The sequence below is a fragment of the Elaeis guineensis genome, chromosome 12, assembly GCF_000442705.2.
Source record: "Elaeis guineensis isolate ETL-2024a chromosome 12, EG11, whole genome shotgun sequence".
Classification (NCBI taxonomy): domain Eukaryota; kingdom Viridiplantae; phylum Streptophyta; class Magnoliopsida; order Arecales; family Arecaceae; genus Elaeis; species Elaeis guineensis.
The window spans coordinates 14,377,179-14,399,769 of record NC_026004.2 but is presented as its reverse complement, the minus strand read 5'-3'; the positions used below and the strand labels follow the sequence as shown (position 1 = coordinate 14,399,769).

The 22,591-nt window shown below is 36.5% G+C and overlaps 1 protein-coding gene across 4 annotated transcripts; it reads right to left on the bottom strand.

Moving 5' to 3' along the window:
• Positions 1–3,908: 3,908 nt before the first annotated feature.
• LOC105055065 (DNA-(apurinic or apyrimidinic site) endonuclease 2) lies at positions 3,909–21,483 on the bottom strand. 4 transcript variants are annotated; one of them, XR_012135865.1, is made up of 12 exons: positions 21,160–21,483; positions 20,843–20,954; positions 17,993–18,226; positions 17,682–17,767; positions 16,086–16,201; positions 11,728–11,808; positions 9,257–9,457; positions 9,028–9,179; positions 6,584–7,350; positions 4,761–4,919; positions 4,392–4,535; positions 3,909–4,234 (listed from the first exon to the last, which is right to left on the bottom strand). XR_012135865.1 is itself a non-coding variant. In XM_029267596.2 (11 exons), exons 1-10 carry the CDS (start codon positions 21,265–21,267, stop codon positions 4,842–4,844), a joined length of 1,935 nt encoding a protein of 644 aa, XP_029123429.1. In that variant the 5' UTR covers positions 21,268–21,483; the 3' UTR covers positions 4,240–4,535; positions 4,836–4,841. The 4 variants fall into 4 exon arrangements, 2 of the variants coding, with proteins under 2 accessions (XP_029123429.1, XP_010935073.1); XR_003802240.2 differs by lacking the exon at positions 3,909–4,234 and having other exon boundaries at positions 4,240–4,535; XM_029267596.2 differs by lacking the exon at positions 3,909–4,234 and having other exon boundaries at positions 4,240–4,535; positions 4,836–4,919.
• Between the last annotated feature and the right edge of the window lie 1,108 nt (positions 21,484–22,591).

Here is a 22,591-nt window from a genome sequence, read left to right as displayed (position 1 = left end):
AAATATAAATATTTTTTTAATAAAAAAAAATATTAGTTTATGCACGCTATCCTCGAACGAAAATTCTAAGGCTTATAAATTTGTTATGCTACAATTAATATATTATTATTATAATTATTTTTATTTTTAAAATATTTTTAAATCATGATTAAAATTAATTATATCAAACAAATAATTATATCTAACATTATATCTAATTACTAAAATAACAAATAATTACTTTTAATGGCTAAAATTAATTGAAAAAAAATAAAAAATATATAAATTAAAAAAATTGTTCTCACCTTCAACTCTTCCGTGACAGTGAAGGCAACCGGCGATGGCGACAGTGAAGGCAACCGGCGATGGCGGTGGCAGCCCGGTGGTGGCGGTGGCCCTATGAAACCAAACAAGCCAGGTAAGGGAGAGTGACAAAGGGAGGGAGACTGAGAAAGAAAATGAGGGAGGGAGACAGGGGAGGGAGGGGTCAACCAGCGGCGGCGACAACCTTGCAGACCAAGTAGAACACGCGGCAGGCGACAGCGGGGGACGGGAGGCCGAAGCGGTGGGCGACGCCGCGGAAGGGAGCAGCGTGGGCGAGGCAGAAGAGGGGCAGAAGAGGAGGAAGAAGATGAAGGAGAGGGCTCTAGGGTTAGGGTTTCGAGGGATTGGAGGGAACTGAAGGGAAGGAGGCGGAGAAAAGGGAGGATTCAAGGGACAGGGTTTGGGAGGGGAGGAGGAGGAGGTCGGAGTCGGAGAGGAAGCTGAGGGAGAGGGAGACAGTGGAGGCGAGGAGGGAGAGGACAGGCGTGAAGTCCTCTGCGGTGAAGAGGGGACTGGGAGAGGGCCTACTCTTCTTCCCGGAGGTGGAGGCGGCGGAGGAGTGATGCTTTCCACCGTCCATGGGGGAGGGAGGCCTCGACCGGCGATGGTGGCGGGGAGGGAGGACTCGATCGACGATGACACAGTGGAGACCGAGAGGGAGAGAAAGAAATAGGACGGTGCGTGGAGGAGAGGGTGGTGAGGCGGGAGGGAGACGGCGCGCTGGGGAGTGGGCTCGATCAGCGACGGGGGGCGGGCTCGAGCGGCGACGGTGGCGAGGAGGGAGGGCTCGACGGTGGTGGGGGGAGAGAGAGAGAGAGGATGATGGCCGGGAGGGAGAGAGAGAGGATGGTGGCGGGGAGGGAGAGCACTTACCGGGAAGGATGACCGGCGACCGGGGAGAGAGGACTGTCGCCGGAGATCCGGGAGGGAGAAAGATTTTGACGACCGCGGCGGCATGGGCAAAGGAGATCAAGAGGCTTATTTTGAATTAGGACAAATTTTTGCCCTATTTCAAAGTATTTTTTTTAATTAAAAATTATTTAGCGACGAAATCAATTCATTACGAAAAGTAAATATTTTGTTGCAAAAAAATATATTTTTTGCAACAAAAATTTTTCATCGCAAATGATTAATTTTTTACAATAAAAATTTAAGTTCGTCGCAAATATAAAAAATGGTCGTAAAAATCAAATTTTTTGCAACGAAACAAATATTTCGTCGCATAAAATCAAATTTTTTGCGATGTAATTATTTTCATCGCAAAAAAAAAAATTTAGCAACGAAAAATTTTTCCATCACCAAAATAAATAATTTTTTACAATGAAAAAAAGTTTCGTCGCTAAAGATCAATTTCTAGCAACGAAATTTAAAATTTCATCGCCAAATATTCAAATTTTTTCAACAAAATAAAATTTAGCAACGAAATAGTTTCGTCGCTAAGTATAAATAAAATTGATCGGAAAAGTCCTTATTTTTTGCAACAAAATATCAATTTCGTCGTAAAAAATGTAATTTTTTTGCGATGAATTTTTTTTTATCGCAGAAAAATATTTTTTTGCTACGAAAAAAATATTTCATCAAAAAAAAAATTATTTTTTACAATGAAAAAAAAATTCGTCGCTAAAGATCAACTTCTAGCAACAAAAATAAAATTTTCATTGCAAAAGATATAACTTTTTGCAATGTAATTTTTTTCGTCCCAAATATCTGATTTTTGAGGATGAAATTTAAATTTCATTGCAAAAGCTTAATTATTTACGATGAAATAAATTTCATCGTTAAAATTTTATCGTTAAAAATCAAATTTTTTATAGTGATATATATATATATATATATATATATATATATATATATATATATATATATATATATATATATATATATATATATAGAAAATTTCCATATATATATACAGAAAAGCAATCTGGATAATGCACACAAATTTACCTGTAGCGTTTAAGCATCCATCGGTTGAAAATTATACTGGTGAGGTTTTAACCCTGGGGTAAACCTGTAAGAAAAGAGGCGTATGTGGGAAAAGATTCATCATTATTTATCCACGGTCTTGTACCTTTTATTTGGAAATGGTTCAGGTCCATTATAAAGTGGAAGAGAAATTATTGATTAGAACTATTCTATCTCTCTCTCTCTCATATATATATATATATATATATATATATATATATATATATATATATATATATATATATATATATATATATATATATATATATATCTTAAGCCGTCTAATAAAAAGTTGTCACAATATTTAAAAAAAATAATTTATTCAAATCAGCAAAAATTGTTAGCTATCAAAGTAAATCTTTTTTTCATTCAAATTATCAACTAAGCTGGGATAACAGTCAATCTTTTTTAATTTTAATAATAAATGATATAATATTTTTTATTGAATAACATAAGATACACATAATAGAATAATTCTAATAAATAATTTCTCAAAGTAGAAACCTAATTTTCGCTTCATGTCTCGTTGTTAGTAGATACTTTTGAAATTTGCAAAATATATTAAATATTATATAGCACCAGAAATTAGATAAAAAATTATTTTAGAATTTCACTGTCCACCATTTACGGAAGGCAGCCTCTAAATAGACCTTTTTCTTTAATGATAATAGATTCAACAGCAGCTTGTCTGATTCAGTTTTTGTAGTACAGTACATGCTATGCATTGGCGTTCATGGCTTAGCCAAATTATGACAAGGGCAGCGATCATGCTAAGCCCAAGGGTGCACCTCTACCAAGTGCTTGGCCCGTTTATCAATGGGGTTTGTTTCTTTTGCGTGAAAGAAGGGTTCACCTTTGTGCTGTTGGATTACCCACTGCACAAATCTCAAAATGCTCCGAACTCGGTCATTCATCCATCTGCACAGTTCTCAAAGCACAAAAGATACAACCCGTTGCTGGCAAAATAGGTTGGGCAATTCTTTACTGATCCATTTATACCTAATTATTTAATTATTTAAAAAAAATCATGAAAAGGAAAATGTATTCTCGTATCATATCGTCTTAATATAATGTTTGCAATTCGTATGAATTTTTCTTTGGTTATTGAAAATTGGATTTTACTTCACATGACAGTGCCTCCAATCGAGTGTAGTGAACACTTCAAAGACAAGTATAATGCAATAGACGGATCCTGATCTAAGTCACTTGGATCCAAGCAACGTTCCACGTCAAAACTCATATAATGGGCATAGACCAATGGTCAAGACTAGATCTGGTGGATCTTACGATACTGGGACATATCTACTGACCGAACGAAAGTCGGCGCTAAAGTCCAGGTCTAAACCGCACAACTTAGACCCGATCCACATCAGACCCAACAGCACGCCCAACCTGGCTCACAACAGCATCAAACTGATGAGTGGCATCTTTCTCTAAAACTCGAACCGTAGAGCCAAGCCAGATCGAATCAGAGTCAAGCTGCATCATCAAATCCACAATTAACCTGACCCACTTATTTCCCCACAGATAGGTGGGTTATGCCTGTTGTATGGGACATTTACACGTGGACGGTAGCGATGACATGGGAGAAGTGAGTAATGATAAGTTAGGCAGCAACAACTCGCACAATTTAATATAATAGAGATGCAAAACTAATACACCCATTTTATGTGGCATAATTTTCATCACCTCCTTAGCCATGCAATCCTTTTAAAAATTCCAAGCCAAGTTGGTCTACAGATAAAGGACCATCTTGGTCAGTGAATTTACTGGCTCTTTGATTTTTCTTTTCTTGCATTGCTTTCTTCTGGAGATGTATTTGCATCTCTATTCTTTCCTGCTCTTGAATAACAGAGAGCAAACAGCAAATGCAACATGGTAAAAAATTAGAGAAAAAAAGGGGACCATGTACAGAACGACCTCTCTTGCCTTGAAGGGTTGGAGGTGCCATGTGGTTGATACCCATCTGCATTTAAGAAAAGATAATTGAACGATGACGTTATCTAAAAGAATAGATCTTGCAACATGAAAACTGATTCAATTTATGCATGGCTGAATGATATACAAAACTTTGTGGCTAATCTCTGAAAATAAAATACTGATTGCTCCATCCAAAAACATACAACATTAGGTGGACAGCCTGATCTTTCCCGCAACTTCTGCAGAGATCATCATATCAAGCGATGAGTATGTCTGATAGGGTCCCTCAAGGCAAATCCTAGCCCATTGTTTGAAACTGGAACTAATTTGCAGCGAGTCATTTTCTCCTGAAAAAGTGCGAAGAGATCCACAGAAGGATATCAAGGCAATAATAGATGGATGTGTAATTCCAAAGATTGCGGATTTAACATCATAGTCAAACATGGAAAGCAAGTCCTTGGCAAGATATAGACTTCAAATTTCAATTTATTATCCAGCAGCCTTTGCAATTCCTACAGAATATATATATATTCTGCACAACAAAAATACTAAATGGAGTCATAGTAATTTACAATGGGATCGGTAGGATTGCACATGCTGCACTGCGCTACTGAGGTGATATCAAGTATTACTTTCCTGTGACTGACCATTTTTCACCTGCGTTTCTCTTTGGATTTGACAGAGGCCCACTGAAAATGATCACAATTTGCTTCTGGATTAGATGCAGGTCCCTGAAAAAAGACATTAAATATTGGCTTATTGTCATTGTCAGGACATAACCAAGACCATGGATAAAAGACCAGCAGTCCCAAACATATTTCAAATACAGATAAAAGAGTTTATTGATAAAGAAAGAATCTCAGCAGATCAAAATGCTTCCCAATAAACTTTGATCATGCTTCCCAATCAGCAAGAGTGAATATATGGACCGACGGATGGATAGATGGACCAATCTATCTATCATCGATCAATCAATAGATGGGAATAGGACAATTAAAAAGCACATGAACATAATTATCATCAAATTTGTGAGACTACTTGATTTCAGTTCTTGCATGCCTTCCACTTCACCATCAAGTTATCTTGAAAGCAAAATGTATTCCATGAATATGATATCTATCTAATATAGTCAGTGGAAATTGGCTATTAATGAAGTTACCAAATTCTGAGGATGCGATAAGAATTTATGTCCGATTGCTTGTCTCTGTAGTAATCAGATGGACAAAGCTAGACATGAAAAATTAGGAATTCAGCAGGACCTTACTCTCCTTTGTCTGATTAATACAGTATGGTCCACCATGTAAGGTACGGCTAAAGCAGAAGCCAATCTACAAGAAAATTCCTGCTGCTATCATGGCATAAGTGTGTATAAGATATGAGATAGGACCGGATTTTCAGCGTAGATATACATGTTGAGAAATAAGAGATAGGGGTTCTATAAAATCTTCTAAGGGTCCGTTTGGTTAGGGTACGGTAGATTACAGGATAATCTAACAATTCTTAGGAATCATTTATCTGGAAAAAATGATTGCGGAGGAAAATAACCTTCACTATGGTTGGTGGAAAAATTACTTCAAAAAATGATACGGAAAAAAGATTACTACGTTTGGTTAGAGGTAAATCTATATAGGAATATGATCAAATTTACAAATATATCCTTCAACATAATTTTTTTTTTTAATCCTAGGATAGCATTATCATCTCCAATTAGTTTTTATATAATAATTATAATCACATAGCCCTTTACATATTGGCATCTCCGTCTTAATTTTTTTTTTTTTGTAAAAGCTCTTTATATAACGAATTTGAAAAGACATCAAACAAATTTAATGATTACATATGTAGCTTTATCGGAAATATTTTTGTCAAGTATGGATTACCGTCACTCAAGAATTCACCAAATACCAACCCTCCCATGGTATTTGTTTTACATTCTCTCATCGAAAAATAAGCATAGAACCCACCATTTTTTTTACCATCTCTCTCTTCTCTTTTTCATACCAAACATGATAATCTGACATGGGATTCATTTTCCCATGTCAGATTACCCCCAACCAAATAGACCCTAAGATTTAATTGGTAGAGATAGTGGAACTGGGTTGAATGTAATCTCCTAAAATAAAGTTTGACTCAAATTCACAGCTGGGTTTATATCTTCAGTCAAAGGCTAAAACATATTTCAGCAGCTATCCAGCTTTTGCAATTTAAGTCTTAACTTATGGTACCGTTGCCTCTCCCTGATTCAAGACCTTACTGATGTGATGAGTACTGAAAACTGGTAATCTCATTTAAAAGTCCTCTAAATATTACCCTATTTGATCACCCTGCTGAAACCTATAATAAAAATCTGAGCAGTTATCAGACATATAGATCAATAGCAACATTATCAGCATACCTTGGCACGAGCACAAACATAGAACTGACGACCTATATTTGGGCCTTTCTTCACAGACCTTGAAACACAAGGTTCACGATGACCCTTGCAGAGTGGTAAGCTCTTCTTCATTTTCTCTTGAATCCTTTGCCACTCCAATATTGCAACACTATCCTTATCTTTTCTATCAGAAAAGGATGGATCTGAATAGCCCTGTTCTTGAACATGTGAACTTATGCTAAAGTCATTCCATTCAGAACTATCTTCGACATTTTCGGTAAATTTTTTACCTGCCCCTTCTGTTGCATGGGATAAATCATCTCTCGATTTTTCAGTATCCTTTGGAGTAGATGAGCTACCAGTATTCACATTCTCCATGCCAATGGTCCTAACTATATTAGGTTTCTGGAAAAAGGATGTCAATGTCAGTTGAGTGCTGGTACCATATCCACCCTTTTTCTTTAATTTCAATTTGCAGTGAGATAGAGATCTTGCTGTCTCGGCCTTCAGCTTAAGTGATGTGTTTTGAGTGCCATCAACAGTGATATCTGAACCTTGAACTACATTTGAATTGAGACTTTCTCCTCCCGAGTTAAAATTGGGAAGATCCTGGCTTGAGGAATGAGATACATCTGATGCATTCACCTGCTGTAATTTTGTCCCACAATCTAGGCTGCATTCATCACATTCACCACAATTTTCTATCAAAGTGTCTTCAACTGATGAGAAATTTGACAGGCTGTGATGTTTACAATTGCTTGAAACTTTTCTTTTCATTAGGAATGACACTGCATGCAAACATAATAATAGTCATTTAAACATGGTATTTGACAAATAATAATAATAACAAATAATAAAATTAGTAAATTGGACCAGTAATAATAATCTGACAAGTAAAAAGGGATAATTTAAAACTACACTACATTTCATGGATACTTTATGAAAAACACTTGCCTTATTACAAATTAATATGGAAAAATACCAAAAAAACATAACACAATATGCACATGCATGTCTGTGAGTGAGAATAAAAGAAAAGCTTATCTTATTAGTGTTATATGATTGGTAATTACCAGAAAAGCTCTAAAATCAGGAAATGAAAGCTGCATCAAGAAGTTGTTGAGGGAGTAGTAATATATTATAATGAATATCGCATAATGTACATGTCTGCATATACAAGATATGAATGTTTGCACTGGAGTGTATGAATAAGAGGTTGTATTTTCATCTTATAAAGCAACATTCAGAAAAACTCAAATGGATATTCATGTACACGATCCTCACACAACACTGACTCTTCCAAACTTCTGGAATTTGTCTCTTTTTCATCAACCTCAATTAGTAAATTTCTAACAACCTTGCATAACATTGACTCTTCCAAACTTCTTGTGCTTGTCTTTTTTTCATCAACCTCGATTAGTAAATTTCAGTCTGACTATGCGCATTACTTGCTAATTGCTATCATTGTCATTACATAACGTTGTTCAGTTCTTTCACTTCTGTGCCATGACTTTCATGTACTAGTTACTGGCAGGTAATAAAGTTTTTTCACACGTTTGACATTTGTTTATCAATCCATTGGCACTTGTAGAAGCATGCATACAAAAACAAAATACTGATGAGTAAACTTCAGAACTATGCTGCTGTCATCACCCCTGTAAAACACTTCAGATCTTCTAGTCCATCGAAGACATCCTGTCAGTAACTACCATCATCATCTATTTCTTGTTTTATTATTTATTATCCTTATCTCATAATATAGGTGCTAGAAATAAAATGAGGGAACAGTGGCAGAGCTAAGATTTTAATGAAGTAGAGGCAGTCAGTGATTTAGCCAAGTCCTAGTTTGAGCTCCCTCCAGCAAATTTAGTTTTTCTTCCACCTGTACTAATATGGATCCTGCTTGATTTTTCACCTTACTGGCACCTTTGCACAATTTAAGATGACAGGATTATAATATTATGATAGCCACGCCTCCCATTTCTTGTTAAGCTATAATAAGCAAAAGAATTTCTGGTTTCATCAAAATCTTTTGGGAGATATTTCCACATAATAAAGAGCCTACTTAATCATATTTGCCAGTCTGCAAACAACCTGAGCATGATTCTGCCCTCTATTAAACTTCCATATACTTCATAACCAATGTACCCCTTTGCTAAGGCAATACTAGTTAAATGTAAACTTAAACAGCACCCAGAACATGAAACTATATCATAAGGACTAAGAAGTATATAAATATGAAAGTGATCCTGTCAAGGTGCATATCACTTAGGAGACGAGCAAGCTTTCCACTCTTAAATCTTGATGTTTTCTCCCAGATATTGTTTTCACGTGCACATTTGCAAAGTCATGGGCACATGTTGCAATAAATGGATCTTAAATTTGTCAGATAAAGTAAAAGAGGCTAAATTTCAATATTTTCATGGAAAAAATCTGTCTGCTTTACTGGAGAATGGTTTCCTCACCAATAGTCTGCTGCCACCCGCGAACCTCAGGAATATATCTCACAGCTAAAGATGGAGTATCATGTGCTGAAAGGTCGGGGATATCTCTTAATACAACATAAACAGGAACATGATCTGAACCTTCCAATTTACTACTCCTCCCTCCATTCCACCTGCAGATCAGGTGATGTTAGGTCACATCCATCAAATGCAAAATTGTACATCACATAATCAGTTATTGATTTTTTACTTGGGTGTATTGTCAGAATTTCCTCGTTTGAACTGAGTCATTATATCACATACTTCCACATGGCAATCTAAAAAGTTATGACCTTCTGAATTATGATTTTGATGCAAGCATGGTCCAGCAATAAGAATATGGTCAATCCTTGAACCATAATTGAATTCTTCAGCTCCAACACATTGTGGAAAGCAAGTATATGCTTCTTTTCTGCATCAAATAGATGAAAAGATGCAAATAAGTAACGAAAATAAAGAAAATCATGAGAACATATCACATGAAATGAAATACAATTTGACAATTTAACACTTCAACAGTAACGAATGCATGTGCGTGTGAAACAGAAAAAGACAGACACCCAGAGAGAGAGAGAGAGAGATCAGCACTTTTTTACGTACATCTAATCAAGGCAGTATTCTCATAAATCTGACCGAGGGAAAAGAAAATGTAACACTGGCAATGCAGGTCAGATGTTGGGAAATCACAGATCAAATCAAAGGAGGGTCTGGATTTTGTTTTATGCCCCAGAGGGCTCCATCAAAACATGAAAGAATGCAGTTTCTTTGAAAACTCAGAGAGACCAAGTTGTGGCACCAAGCAGCTCATCAATAAGCATCCAGCTGTTCTTTCCTCCTGGTTACAGAAAGTTGACTACATGCATGGATACCTAAACAAGCACTTAGCAGTCTTGTACATGACTAATTCAAAAGAAAAGAGTATTTCAAGTGATGGTTATGATCCCATCAATCAATCAATCGAGAGACATAAGTATCTGATGTACTATGAATGGTTGTGGTCCCTTCAATTTATTTAGTAACATGTTGTGCAAATGAGGGATCAAGAACAATGAGTCTGCCATGGACGATTGTTATCTCACCAAATTATGAGATGTTTCCATCAATTGTTGCAATGTTATTTGGCATGTTTAATGTGCATACTTGATTGAAAAGACATATTTGATGAATCACAATTTTCCTTGTCAACCAACAGAAAAATTATTTCATAAGGGCAATGCACATGACCAATTTAGGGGAAAGAAGTAGCTTTTTGGTAAAAAGGGAAAACAAGTAGTTGGCAGATAGCTGTGATTCAAGATAAAGGAGTATTCAGTGGAATAAGGGAGCTGATCCTTCATTTCAATACATAAATAAGTGAAACAGATGTTTGATTCAGTGTAGAGGTGTAACTAATGGATGGCTGCATCTGATCAGTTGGTGAGTATCTTAAAACTAAATGATTAGATAACTTGTCATTACCATTATCTGGAAAGGAAAACCTTTTTCTCTTCTGTGGATGGATAGCTGCAATGAACAGCTGTGGTATGCTTGATAAGCTGTGATGGAACATTAGAATTATTGATGTAGATATAATTCATGTTGAGAATATCTCTTTGTTATTTTGTCATGTGCTGCATTCATAAATTACCTCGGAAGAAATTCGACTACCATAATTCCTATGTTTCTTAAACCATCTCCCCCAATGGTAGATTCAATACATCAAAGCAATCTATCCAATATTTGCTCTTCAACTTTCAATACTAACTCTCTTTTTGGACTTAGCACCTTGGTCACCTTATATCAGAAAATTAGGTACCTTCTGTAAAAGTATTACACATTTTCCATGGGAGAATCTATTGTATCTTATAACTATCCAGGTACCTTTATAAAAGTAATACATATTTTCTATAGGTGAATCTATTGTATCCTATAATTAGCCATCTCTCATAGTGAACTGTTGATGTTCTAGTCCACCTTGAGTCTGATAGTGGTGCTACTAAAAGATACTATAGCAGCTATAGTGCTGTTAACTAATATATTAATACAACTTGTGAGTGAGCACACCGGTTTATGTAGCAGTTTATCACATGTCCATGATATATGGACAAATGACTCATGTGACGTCCACTTACATAATTTCAAGAAGTATATGCATTCCACATCATGGAGTTCTTTCATTGACTATTATAGATGCACCCCTAAGTATTGTGTTTCATATGTTACACTCTATGATATTATTTATCTGGCTTTATGCTTTAATAAGTACCAAGAGAATGCATTAGCTCCAGTATCTGCTGCTTTATCTTCATTTTCGACCGATGGAAAAAGAATGATGTAGTTTTTATTTTTTTCACTTTGTTATAATCATATTAGGAGAAGCACGCCACTTGAATCATAACTGCAATATATTAAGTCACTGCATATCTGGTTCCACAGGAATTAACTGTTATCTACAGAGTTACCTAATGAAAAAGAGTTACTCATATTTTAAATGCACACGAAAATATTGGACTCAATTATTTAATATCAGGCTTACCAGCATGCCCACAAAGGTACAACTCTACAGCATGCAGGAAGAACTAAACAATATAAAGGATTGAATCGATTGATGATTTCATTTTATTCAGAAACAGTATACATAATTATTTATAGTCATTGTTTAGACTTTTGAAACACAGTTCAGAATGTGGCAGTGATTTGTACCTCTCTGGGTGCTTTGATCTGAAAACATCGAAAAATGGACCTCTGCATTCTTGTAACAAAGATCTTAGCCATTTCCTAAACCTGCAATGCAGTAGAAGAAACCAGTTATTATTGTTGTCTTGGAAACAGCTGATAGCTTAACCAAGACCTGAGAAAGAGCCCTTAGTTTGGTAGCTTGATGGATAATTAGATAATTAAATAACAAAGTGCAACATTCTTAACAAAAGAAAATCGATACGAATGCATCAAAAAATAAATATCTTGACATACATACATTTGTTTTGATATGTCTGCATATACATACACATATACAATCATATACATATGCACGTGCATGTGTGTGCCTGTAGAGGGGGAGAGAGAGAGAGAGAGAGAAGTGGGAATCGTTACATTTGGAACCTAGTCTTCTAATAGCATGGCCATTAGATCACACACACACACATGTGCGCGCGCATGCGTGCCCCTAAAAACACATATACCATCTTACAATGCAGAAAAATGGTCTTTCCTGCAACATCAAATGTGGAAAAATCAAGAATAATTAGGTAATTTTATCATGCATGACCAACAAAAACACTATCAGTTTCTTATAGTTGTGCTCGCTATTGACCACTGGTCTAGAAAACAAGATGATACAAACTACAAAGAATGCAACGAGTTTGGGGAGGCAACCACATTTATATCTTCAATGAGTTTGGAAAGAAAATCACATGCATAGGACACCCCACAGAGTGTATCTACATGTGTTCACCCATGTAGATGTGTATGTATAAGAGAGAGAATTGTTGTTGGGAACTTCCTCTTGGGTCTGGCAGGATAGGCTAGAGAGGGGAGTCCTGACTCCCGAGGAAGGAAGGGACGGAACAAGAGAGCCAGAGATAGTGAATGCAGGGGTTGTGGGGTCTAATCCGTGTAGGGAAAAAAGAAAAGAAAAAAAGACCTCTTTAATTGCCTTGTTCACCCTCTCCCGCTCTCCCATGCTGTCCCCTCCTCCAGTGCTTTCCCTCTCTTTCCGAAGATGCCCTTGCAGTCAGCAAAATTGCTAGTATGTCCACACATGACCAATACAAGCAAACTTAAAAAACTTGATAATACTACTATATCATGCACACTAACTGTTAGATGTGTGCCCTATATGCCAGATCGGCTGACATATTCCTATACAAATCTAAGGACAAATTTGTAATTTTGACTATAAATAAATAAAAGGGTTATTCTTCTATCACATTGTGTACATTGTGTCTGTGATACATCCTTTGAGTTAGTGGGAATGTAAATTCATATTTTCAAGAGTTGAAAATTTAAAGCATGAATTTACATAACTAACTCATAAACAGCTCCTGACCATAGGATCATCACGAGGATGGTGATCGATCCGGAAGGTTGGTGTACGATCGCTTCCTTAGGATAGATGTGTCTTGAGTCTACGGTGTGGAGACACCGGAGCGAGAGTACAAGTATTCGTTGAGAACGAGAGTACTGAGCGTGACCACTTCGAGCAGTCATAAGGAAGTCTACCTTCTCGTCGATGACTAGCTCGATACTGCAGTTGTGTGTCTAGTTCTTTGACCTGAGGTGCATCGACAGTTCACCTTGAGTGTATTATAGTTTGACTACACCATAACTCGGTCTCCTAGCCATTCGGAACCTTGAGGTGTATGTTGGCTGTAGCATATTCATTGTAGGAACTAGATCGCACCAAGATGGGATCTATCAACCTCGGTAGATGAGAGTAGTCCTATGATGATCGAAAGATCTAGTCCTTAAGCCCATGGCCATGGCAGAGTGAAATAATGGAAAAGAGTTTACCATTGGAGTTTCACATCGGACTCGGATCGATCGATTAACTCATATGACTGATGTTGGGTTTGACGAGTTCACCTTAACCCTAATTCCGTCGGGACTCATGATAGAGGAACTCAATCACACAGGTATCTGCACCGAAAGGTTCATCTTCAGTTCTGATGGATTGCCACCACATACTGTTAGGTGTCACTAGTGAATTTTAGGAGCAATTAGAATGATATTGATGATCGATCATTCTAATTGTCTGAATCAGAAGAGTTCTGATCCATCGAAAGGAGCTTCGATGATGTCGATGATGAGATCACGACATGTCTCATTACTATACGGAATTGAACCTAACTGGATCACACAAACAAGGATTAGGGTCTGGATGTCATCAATTGGGCTAACTCAATTGATTTGGATAAGATCCAATTAGGTTCAAGAAAATCGTGCTAGCACACGATTGAGCCTAACTTTCTCCTCGTGTAATCTATTGTCTCTACTGAGCCAAATATGATTTGACTCATCCTGAGAACCTTAGGAAGATTTCTCTCAGTCTAAATGAAGCTTGTCCAGCTCAGAAAAGGCTTGTCTTAATTCATGAGATAAATTTAAGACAACACCTGCTAATTTCTAGCACCTGCCAATTTCATTTTAAGACATCTGTCAAAAGTTGACATATGGGTCTTAAACTGAAGAGGGCTTATTGGAGGATTTTTGTGGAGTGTCCACATGCCTAAACCCAATTGAATTGGATGCCATAATCAGATTATGGTATGAGCCCAATTGGATTTAAGTGGGCGCCCCAAATGGATAAGAACCAAAGAGTCCTGATAAACTTGGACTCTTTGGCGCCACCTTGTTTGAGCTTATCCATTGTTGGCGCCAACTTAGGAGAGAGGGTGGGGGTTCTTATCTGTTGTGATCAGATGACATCACTCCACGAATCAGAATTCTTTCAGAATTTATTGAATTTTCTGATTGGTTGAATGATGTGGCACTGCGCAGCATACAGGGTCTATATAAACCCTGCTGCACCTAGGGTTTCATGGAAGAAATTATTTTATGCACAAAACCCAATAGCTGCCACCCCCTACCCTCTTCTCCACGTCCTCTCTGCTCTCCTTCCTCCCCTCTTCACGTCCAAAAAGTTGGACGTCCATCTGGTAGAGATCTAAGGCGTGGTGACGCCTGGAACAGAAGGCTACAGGACATCTTCGACAAGCTGCTGCTCCAACTTCAGAAGGAGTTCTAAAGCACTTTTAAATCAGATAAAGATCTGATTTTTGGAGCATAGATTCGCGAGGAGAAGACGTTCCAGATCCTACCTGAGTGGATACCGGTAGAGGCCAGACGCTTGCGTGGCTACATCAGAGTCTCGAGCTGTGCAGAGATCATCTACAGGGTAATCAGATTACCCTTAAGGTACTTCTTCTTTCATCATAGTTTTAGATTTAATTTTAAATTTTAAATATCAGATAATAAAATTAAATCTAGAGAATTAGATCTGAAATATGTAGGATAAATTTTTTAAAAATTATTCCGTCCCAAATTTGATGAAATCTGGAAGATCCTACGCGGAGAAAATGTTTCTCCTCCTTCACTAATAACATAATATAAGCACCGAAACATACTATCGGTAATATAGCAAACCTATACACTGGTGGTACTATAGCAAGCTAAGACATTATGGAACCCTAATTTCTAGCATTCAGTTGATATAGGACAAGCAAAAGGAGTTACAGGAGGAGAAAAGGTTAGCTACATGGTTGGGTGGAAAGAGGTTAACTCCAAAGGATAAAAACTGAAGGTGCAAGTATAATAACCTAAGACCTCACCCAACAAGACTAGCCAGGAGGTATTATTAGGATTCCTTGGCCCTGTATAAGTACCCAAGATTTTCTCAATAAATAATCAATGTGGAACTAAATACACACCCGCATGAGTCCTCATATACTCTCCCTGTTGAAGTCCTGGCATCCTCACCAGGCTATGGGTCAAATTCATGCATGCATTTATAAACACCATGACCAGCTCATGATCAGCCCAATTAAGTCATACTGCAGTATCCCCTAGTCCACATGAGTTATGAGCGGGGTCCGCTCTGATACCATTGGGAATAACCTAAGATCTCACTCAAAAAGACTAGCCATAAGGTATTATTTGAATTTTTTAGCCATATATAGGTGCCCAAGATCTTCCTAGCGAATATCCAATGTGGAATTAAATACACGTCCGCATGGATCCTCATAGCAATAGCTATGCAACAACAAATCAGAAAATGACTATCATAGGATGGTGTATCTCCTTTAGAGGAGAGGAAGATAAAGTTTCAAAGTCGAAGGGTTGGTAACAAGAAGATAAACACAATATTTTTCCACTATTATTTCATATTGAACAACTCTGATAATCAAATTCTAGAAAAATACAACATGCCTATAGGATCAGCTTGTTAGACATATTGATTATAATCTATTTAACGAGCTTCCCACTACAATATAAAAAATTATTTAAGTAAACAATTATTAGATAACATGACCAACCGAATGAAATATATAATAGAAACTTACATATTCTTCTCAAAACCAGGTTCTGCATCACACTTATCTATAGCACCAGGGGCAATGTTCAGATCACCAACAACAAAAACTCTCTTCCCTTGAGTCAAGAGAGATTCCAATCTTTTCTACAACCACAATTGATGAAATTAGTACACAACCAAAGATTCATTTTCATAAATTTTTACAAAATTAAAACAAAAAAGGAATCATCTGAAAAGAAAGAACAAAAAAGTTACAGAGCAAAATGCTGTTAATGTCATAATACATGCAGAAATCATGAAACTATAGAAAGGTAACAGGAAGCATGCAAAAATTGGTCAGGAGTCCAAAAATTCACATCTAAATTATCTCTTTTTACTACAAACTTACTTCTATTTTATGACAACCAAGCAAATTGCTAATTTTATATAATAGTTTAAAAACAAGTAGTTGTGCAACAAGAAGTCCCCAGGCAAGATGAGCTTTCAAGTTTGAACAGCTATTCAAACAGCATGATCCAACCATGCATTTTACAAGCCAACCCACATTAACTCCCCTAATGTTATTTGTGAATGCGCGCATCGACAAGATCACTTGCTCTGTACATGACAAGTTGACTTCGAAGACTCAACACTTTTGTAGACCACTCACTAGCACAAGATAAATCACATTGATGAACTATATCCCATGAATAGGTCAAGTCAGTATATACACATCTATATTTAACATACCGGCACATGCAACATATGGGAATAGAATGTCAATAAAATCAACATAAGTACGAAGTAAACTGAAATAGTATTAATAAACATTAAACACAAACAATAGATAAAACAGAAAAATATATAATAACCATGAAAATAGAATAGCATTTTATAAATTAGAAAAAGAAAACAGAAGAAAATCCTGAAGTTGGCTAGTAATCTGGAGCAGAATTTCATGCTGATGCAGCATAAGAACAATGACAGGAATGAATACATAACATAAGAGTTAAAAATAACAAGTTAACTCTGTAAAAGTAGGATAAGCAAAAATTAAAACAAAAAAACCCTAAAGAGCGTGTTTCCACAAAAATTTACTTTAGTCACAAAATAAGGAATAAAAATAAAAGATGATAAATTATAGATAGAGGTAATAAGAAAAAAAAAAAGAGCAAACTTAGCTTTTCCCATTTTCTTCTTGAAAATAATAGGAGTTTTCTTCAACCGTGGTTCTCCGAGAAACAAATCCTACATAAAAACTTCTATTTTTTTTTTTTAATCTTAGGACCCAATACAATAATGTTCTCTCTGTAGAAGAGACTTCTTCTGTTACATAAAATGTAAGTGGCATATAAATGAAGTAAACGATCCAAAAATGTAAACTGGTTGAATATAGTATGGGAAAACTAGAATTAGGATAGAATGTGAAAAGTTTAATGGACAAAATTAGCATTTCGGTATATAACAGATGAAATGTAAATTGAATTTGTTGCCTATAAAAAGTTTACAACCTTTTGAACAGAACCCTTTGTGCAACTAACCAAAAAATAGACATGATAAATAAGTAAAAATATAATGGAGTTTCTCCATGAACTAAGGTGCAAAATCCTTTACCATGCACAACACAAAGTAACAAAAAGATTACCTCTAACATTTTGAAAAACAAAAGTTTAAATTGGATCCTTTCTTTATCATCTTCCTCAGCTCGAGGACCATATATGTTGAAAAGGGCTGCAGAATTAACACTAATAAGCTCCATCATAGATATTAATAAAATGGACATCTAAGCAATGTTATAGAGAGCAACAAGAAGGAATCCCAGCCACCATGTAGGCTTGAGGGTTTTAAATGCATCCTGCATGTGTGCAATCTTTGATGGTAAGATACTCATTCCGAGTAGTTTTGAATAATGATATTCTGAGAATGCACTGGAAATTGATAAAAAAAAAGACTCACCAAAATGGCCATGATCAGTTATAAGACAACGCCCTTCACTGTCTACCTTCAATAGGTCCTCATTTGTTATATCCTCAAGACCTTCCACTTCCAAAGGTGTACGCAGGAAATCCCTTGTTATCTCCCTCTTTTTTAGGCATTCAAGAAGGCCAGTAAATCCTTCTTCTGCTCCTACTGGTAAAGCCACTTCATTGCTGGAAAATGCAGATCTGACCCGGCAAAATGTTGCAACACCTGGAAAGGTAAATATAAAAGACTAATATGACAAGAAAGAAATGGATGTAGAAATAATATGACAAATAGAAGGGGGAACTTGTATCAAGAAAACAAAAAGAAGGGGGAACAGTTCCTGCAAAAATTTCATATATGGTAATTTGCCAATGACTAGATGTAAGGAAGGATTTAATGGATGACTTTGAGAGAGATGGTTTCACAAACCCTCTGGAAATCTTCCTTAACAAGCCATGAATTATCCATGAATGATGAAAAGTGATAGCAAAATCTAACAATAGTCTTTGAAATTATTAAGCTTCCAAAATCATATCTAACTAATTTTCCCTAGCCATAGAAAAGTCCCATAAAAAAAAAAAAGTGTATCTACTTAAAAAGCACATTATTTATATTAATTTATCAGCAAATCAAAACCTTTTCACAATATTTTATGTACAATACTAAATGTGTATCAGGATGTTATAACTAAAGAACTTATTCCGTTGAGTATTACTTTAAAAAAGCTTGAAAGACTAGGATGTCACTGTCTGATTCTCAGAGCATACATGAGCATTTTAAGAATCAGGTCATAAAAAAAAAAAACATAAATAGCTAATTAGTATTTACAAAAAAAAAATGTTTACAAATAACTTGTATAAATGGCATGCTTTTAGTCTCACTAATTTCTTTGCCTCAGTGTGGTGCTAATGCTAATGAAAGGCCATTTCCTTTGCCTCAGTGTGGTGCTAATGCGGTTAGGTATCATATAGGTTGTGATCAAAACAAGTTTAGTCGTAGCCATGGAAGGCATGTACAAAAGAGGAAGAGAGATGATGGTTAAAGCGGTAGGGATCATTGGCAAAGAAGAAGAAGAATTGCTTGTGCATATTCCAACTAATCTGAATATGGAAAGATTAAATGTTGGATTAGAAGAAAAGCAGTTTCACACATGGCATCCTCAAATAGTACTTTGTTGTGTTCTTGCATGTTTTCTCCCAATAAGCAGAAGGGAACAGATCCCAAATCATCTTTAGCTCTTTTTCAAACAGTAAGAGATGGTTTCAGCAGAAAACTGTGATAATGATACATAAGCCACATCACTATGATTCAAAAGTTGAAACCATTAAGGACATGAGAAATATCAGGAAATTAGAAGAACATGGTAGTATTTTAGACATTCCACCTCTGGTCACTTTATAGGATACTAGAATATCCACCTATAGTGATGCCAGACATTTCCTAATCAAACATGCAATCAAAATCATCTTTCATCTTTTTAGCCTTCCCTGGGTTTCAATGGAAATCACCAGATGCTTTACCTAATATCAGTGTCTCATGCCATACGAATAAGGTCCTGCATTTCAGATTCTTTTAGTAATTTTTCTTGGTAAACCATGGTGAGTCTTGTATCCATTGAAAATCTTACTGAGTCAGGAGTCTTGCATTCTTTTCAAAAATTCAATACAAAGTTTGGAGTAAAAATTTATGGTTGTTCAATTCAATCCAACAAGTTCTGAGATGATCATCTTTTCTTTCCCACAAATTCCCTAGATTTTTCTTTTGGGGGTTTTGTTCAGGGATGAAAGGGGCGACATCTTCACCTTCTTCCTTCCCCATCAGCCTAAACCAAGTCAGTATCCTCTTGGTACTTCTAATTGATGCTCATTAATTGAAGAGATGCTGCTTGGATAGCTCTCATCTAGCATCTCCTTTTCTTCTTCTTCTTCTTCTTCTTCTTCTTCTTCTTCTTCTTTTCCTTCTTCTTTTAATTTCTTTTGCAAGTTGCCTCATGAGGGCCACTTCAAGCAAGCCTTCATCCAATGAGATATGTGTCCGCACAGCAAGATATCCCTCAAATTCTTTTGGAGTAGTAACTTGTTAGTTCACAGACAGGCCATTACTAAGACATCTTCCTTCAACTGAGCCCAAGGTTGGAGGAGATCAGGATATAAACTCTGCAAGGGAACCCCATCACACATGGTGATACAGCCTGGTATATCTTCAGCAAAATTGAGTAAGATGTACCAGTTCTCCAAAAACCACCGTTTTATGAAGTTCCCCTAAGTTTTAGGGTTTAAAGAACAAAAACTGCATTGGCACACTGGCATTCTTATTTCTCCTCGTAGCAAAAATCAATAATTCACAAATTTTATCCACCAGAAATTTGGCAAGAACATGGTCATAGAATAAAGTTGAGGAGGCTATATAATTTGCAATATATAATTTGCTTTATCATGCACAATAAAGCACCCTAATAATCTATAAAAGAGAAGTTAGTTGACTGTTTCAATTTAAAAGCAAACCCTATACCAAAAAAAAATAATAATAACAAGAAAAGCAAAGTCAGTAAGTAAACCTGATACTTTATCTAAATCTACCTTCATCAACAAGAGAACTGTTTATAATTAAAGTCAGTGTCGCATGCATGTCAAAGCCTCCTAATTATCAAAAATCAACAGTTCAGTAATAATTAAGATTCTTTGAGAATTTTAAACTTCAAAAATCCAGTCCTGAAATAATCAAGACCAGCTGGTGCACGTTAAAACTATACCTAAAAATCTATGCCAATCCGAGAACTGCATTGAATTATCAAAAACATAATCCCTTCAAATTGTTCACATAATTTGAATCGCAGCTTACCGGAATAGCCTGTCCGTCCTTTGTTAGAAGTACGAGTGCACGAAACAAAAGCTTCATATCCCTCAGCCATGGTTAAATCTACAGACAGTTCTTGTCTCGATAACTTTGTCTCCTGCCATATATCATCTTTTAGCATATATTAAAATAAAAATGACCGACAAACTACATATCGAAAATCCTAAATTTTCCATTGACCAATCCCCAGACCACTGATGGAACGATGCAAAATTAGAAAATTTCAGTATTTATTGCCAGATATTTAGAAGAAAAAGCAAGACAGGGAAGAGATGGAGGAAAGAGAGGGGTTTCGGTGGGACCTGGAAGCAGACAATGTCGGCATCCAGGGAGTTGAGAAGGCGGAGGAGGGAACCGTGCTGGGACACGCGCTGCCTCAGCCCGTTCACATTGTAAGTCACGATCTTCATCGTGCCCCCTCTTTCGATTGCTTCACATGTTTTCCGTTCGTAATATTGCGGGCAAAAGGGCACGCCGACAAGATGCTTGTGCTAACGCCCGAGAGGAAAAACGAGACAGGGTATAGAGGAGAGAGCGTCGGCTTCGACAAGGGGTAAGACGGTAACCAGGTGCTCGTGGCACCCCCGGCGATTTTTCTGTCAGTGTCCGATCTGCCGCCGCGGGACACTCGCGACCGGTTATATTGGCTTAACCCAATATACCGAACGAATCAAACTCGCGCCGGTTTAACCCAATCCAACCAGTATCTTGGTTTGGTTTAGACTTGGAATTACACATTGCTGCAAGGGTCCCGACCCTCTTGTATTCTCTTAATGAGTCAAAAATCAATTGACACTTAAGTCTGGGGTGAATTTATCCACTTTTTTCCCCCTCAACCAAGCCCAACTCAAAGATGGCACATATTTTCTTCAAGGGATGTTTTTAGTTTGAGATTTGATAGAATTGGCTGAAATTAAGTGTCTTTTTAAAATGTTAAACCAACTGAAATATTGGAGTAATGACCTGTTTCAAAGAAGCTGGCACTCGGTCTAACCCAAACTCATCTAGAGTTGTATTTATAAAAGACCATTATCCTAGTTATACCTGTCATATTGTGTGCGTGCGCGCGCACACATATATATGTGCGTGCGTGTGTGCACGGACGTATGTGTGTATATGTGTGTGTATATATATATATATATATATGTATGTATATATAGATATATATGTATGTATGTATGTGATGTGTGTGTATATATATGTGCGCGCACATGCACGTATATATATACACACATACATACATATATACATATACACATATATATAAATATATTGGTCATTTTTTGTAATGTGAAAGGTATTATTGCAAAGTGATGTTGTATTTAACGAGAAGCTGAAATCCAGCCGGGAGCCTTTTCCTTCAAAAAATCCCTAATTGAGCTTTGTTTCCTCACTTATTCTCTGTTTTCTCTTTGCTTGATGGTATTCAATTTGAGATGATGGAGGTTGATCTATTTTGAGTTAGGTTAGTCAGAAAGGAGTTTTGGTCTAAATTTTGTTAATCCCTTATGATATATCACTTGGATGAAATTTGAATTGGGTTTTGGAATGAATTGGAAAGGCACACTAAGAATCACATGGATAGGTTGGGTTAGAATGTGCTACGATCCATATCGTGTCTTGCACTTCTCGGGTTTGAATCAAATCCCGGCTCTAATAAAATGTGTCAGGAAGATAAAATGAGATTTTGGCAATCAAAGTGACGTAGAGAAGATATCATTGAACTTATTGCAA

Bases quoted from the DNA above. Each gene is read 5' to 3' on its own strand.
- LOC105055065 (XM_029267596.2), bottom strand. From the start codon at position 21,267: ATGAAGATCGTGACTTACAATGTGAACGGGCTGAGGCAGCGCGTGTCC. The intron at 18,227-20,842 runs GTAAGCTGCGAT...TTACCTTTCCAG, and splicing joins AGGACGGACAGGCTATTCCG to GTGTTGCAACATTTTGCCGG. The intron at 16,202-17,681 runs GTAATCTTTTTG...TTGTGGTTGTAG, and splicing joins TGTTTTTCAAAATGTTAGAG to AAAAGATTGGAATCTCTCTT.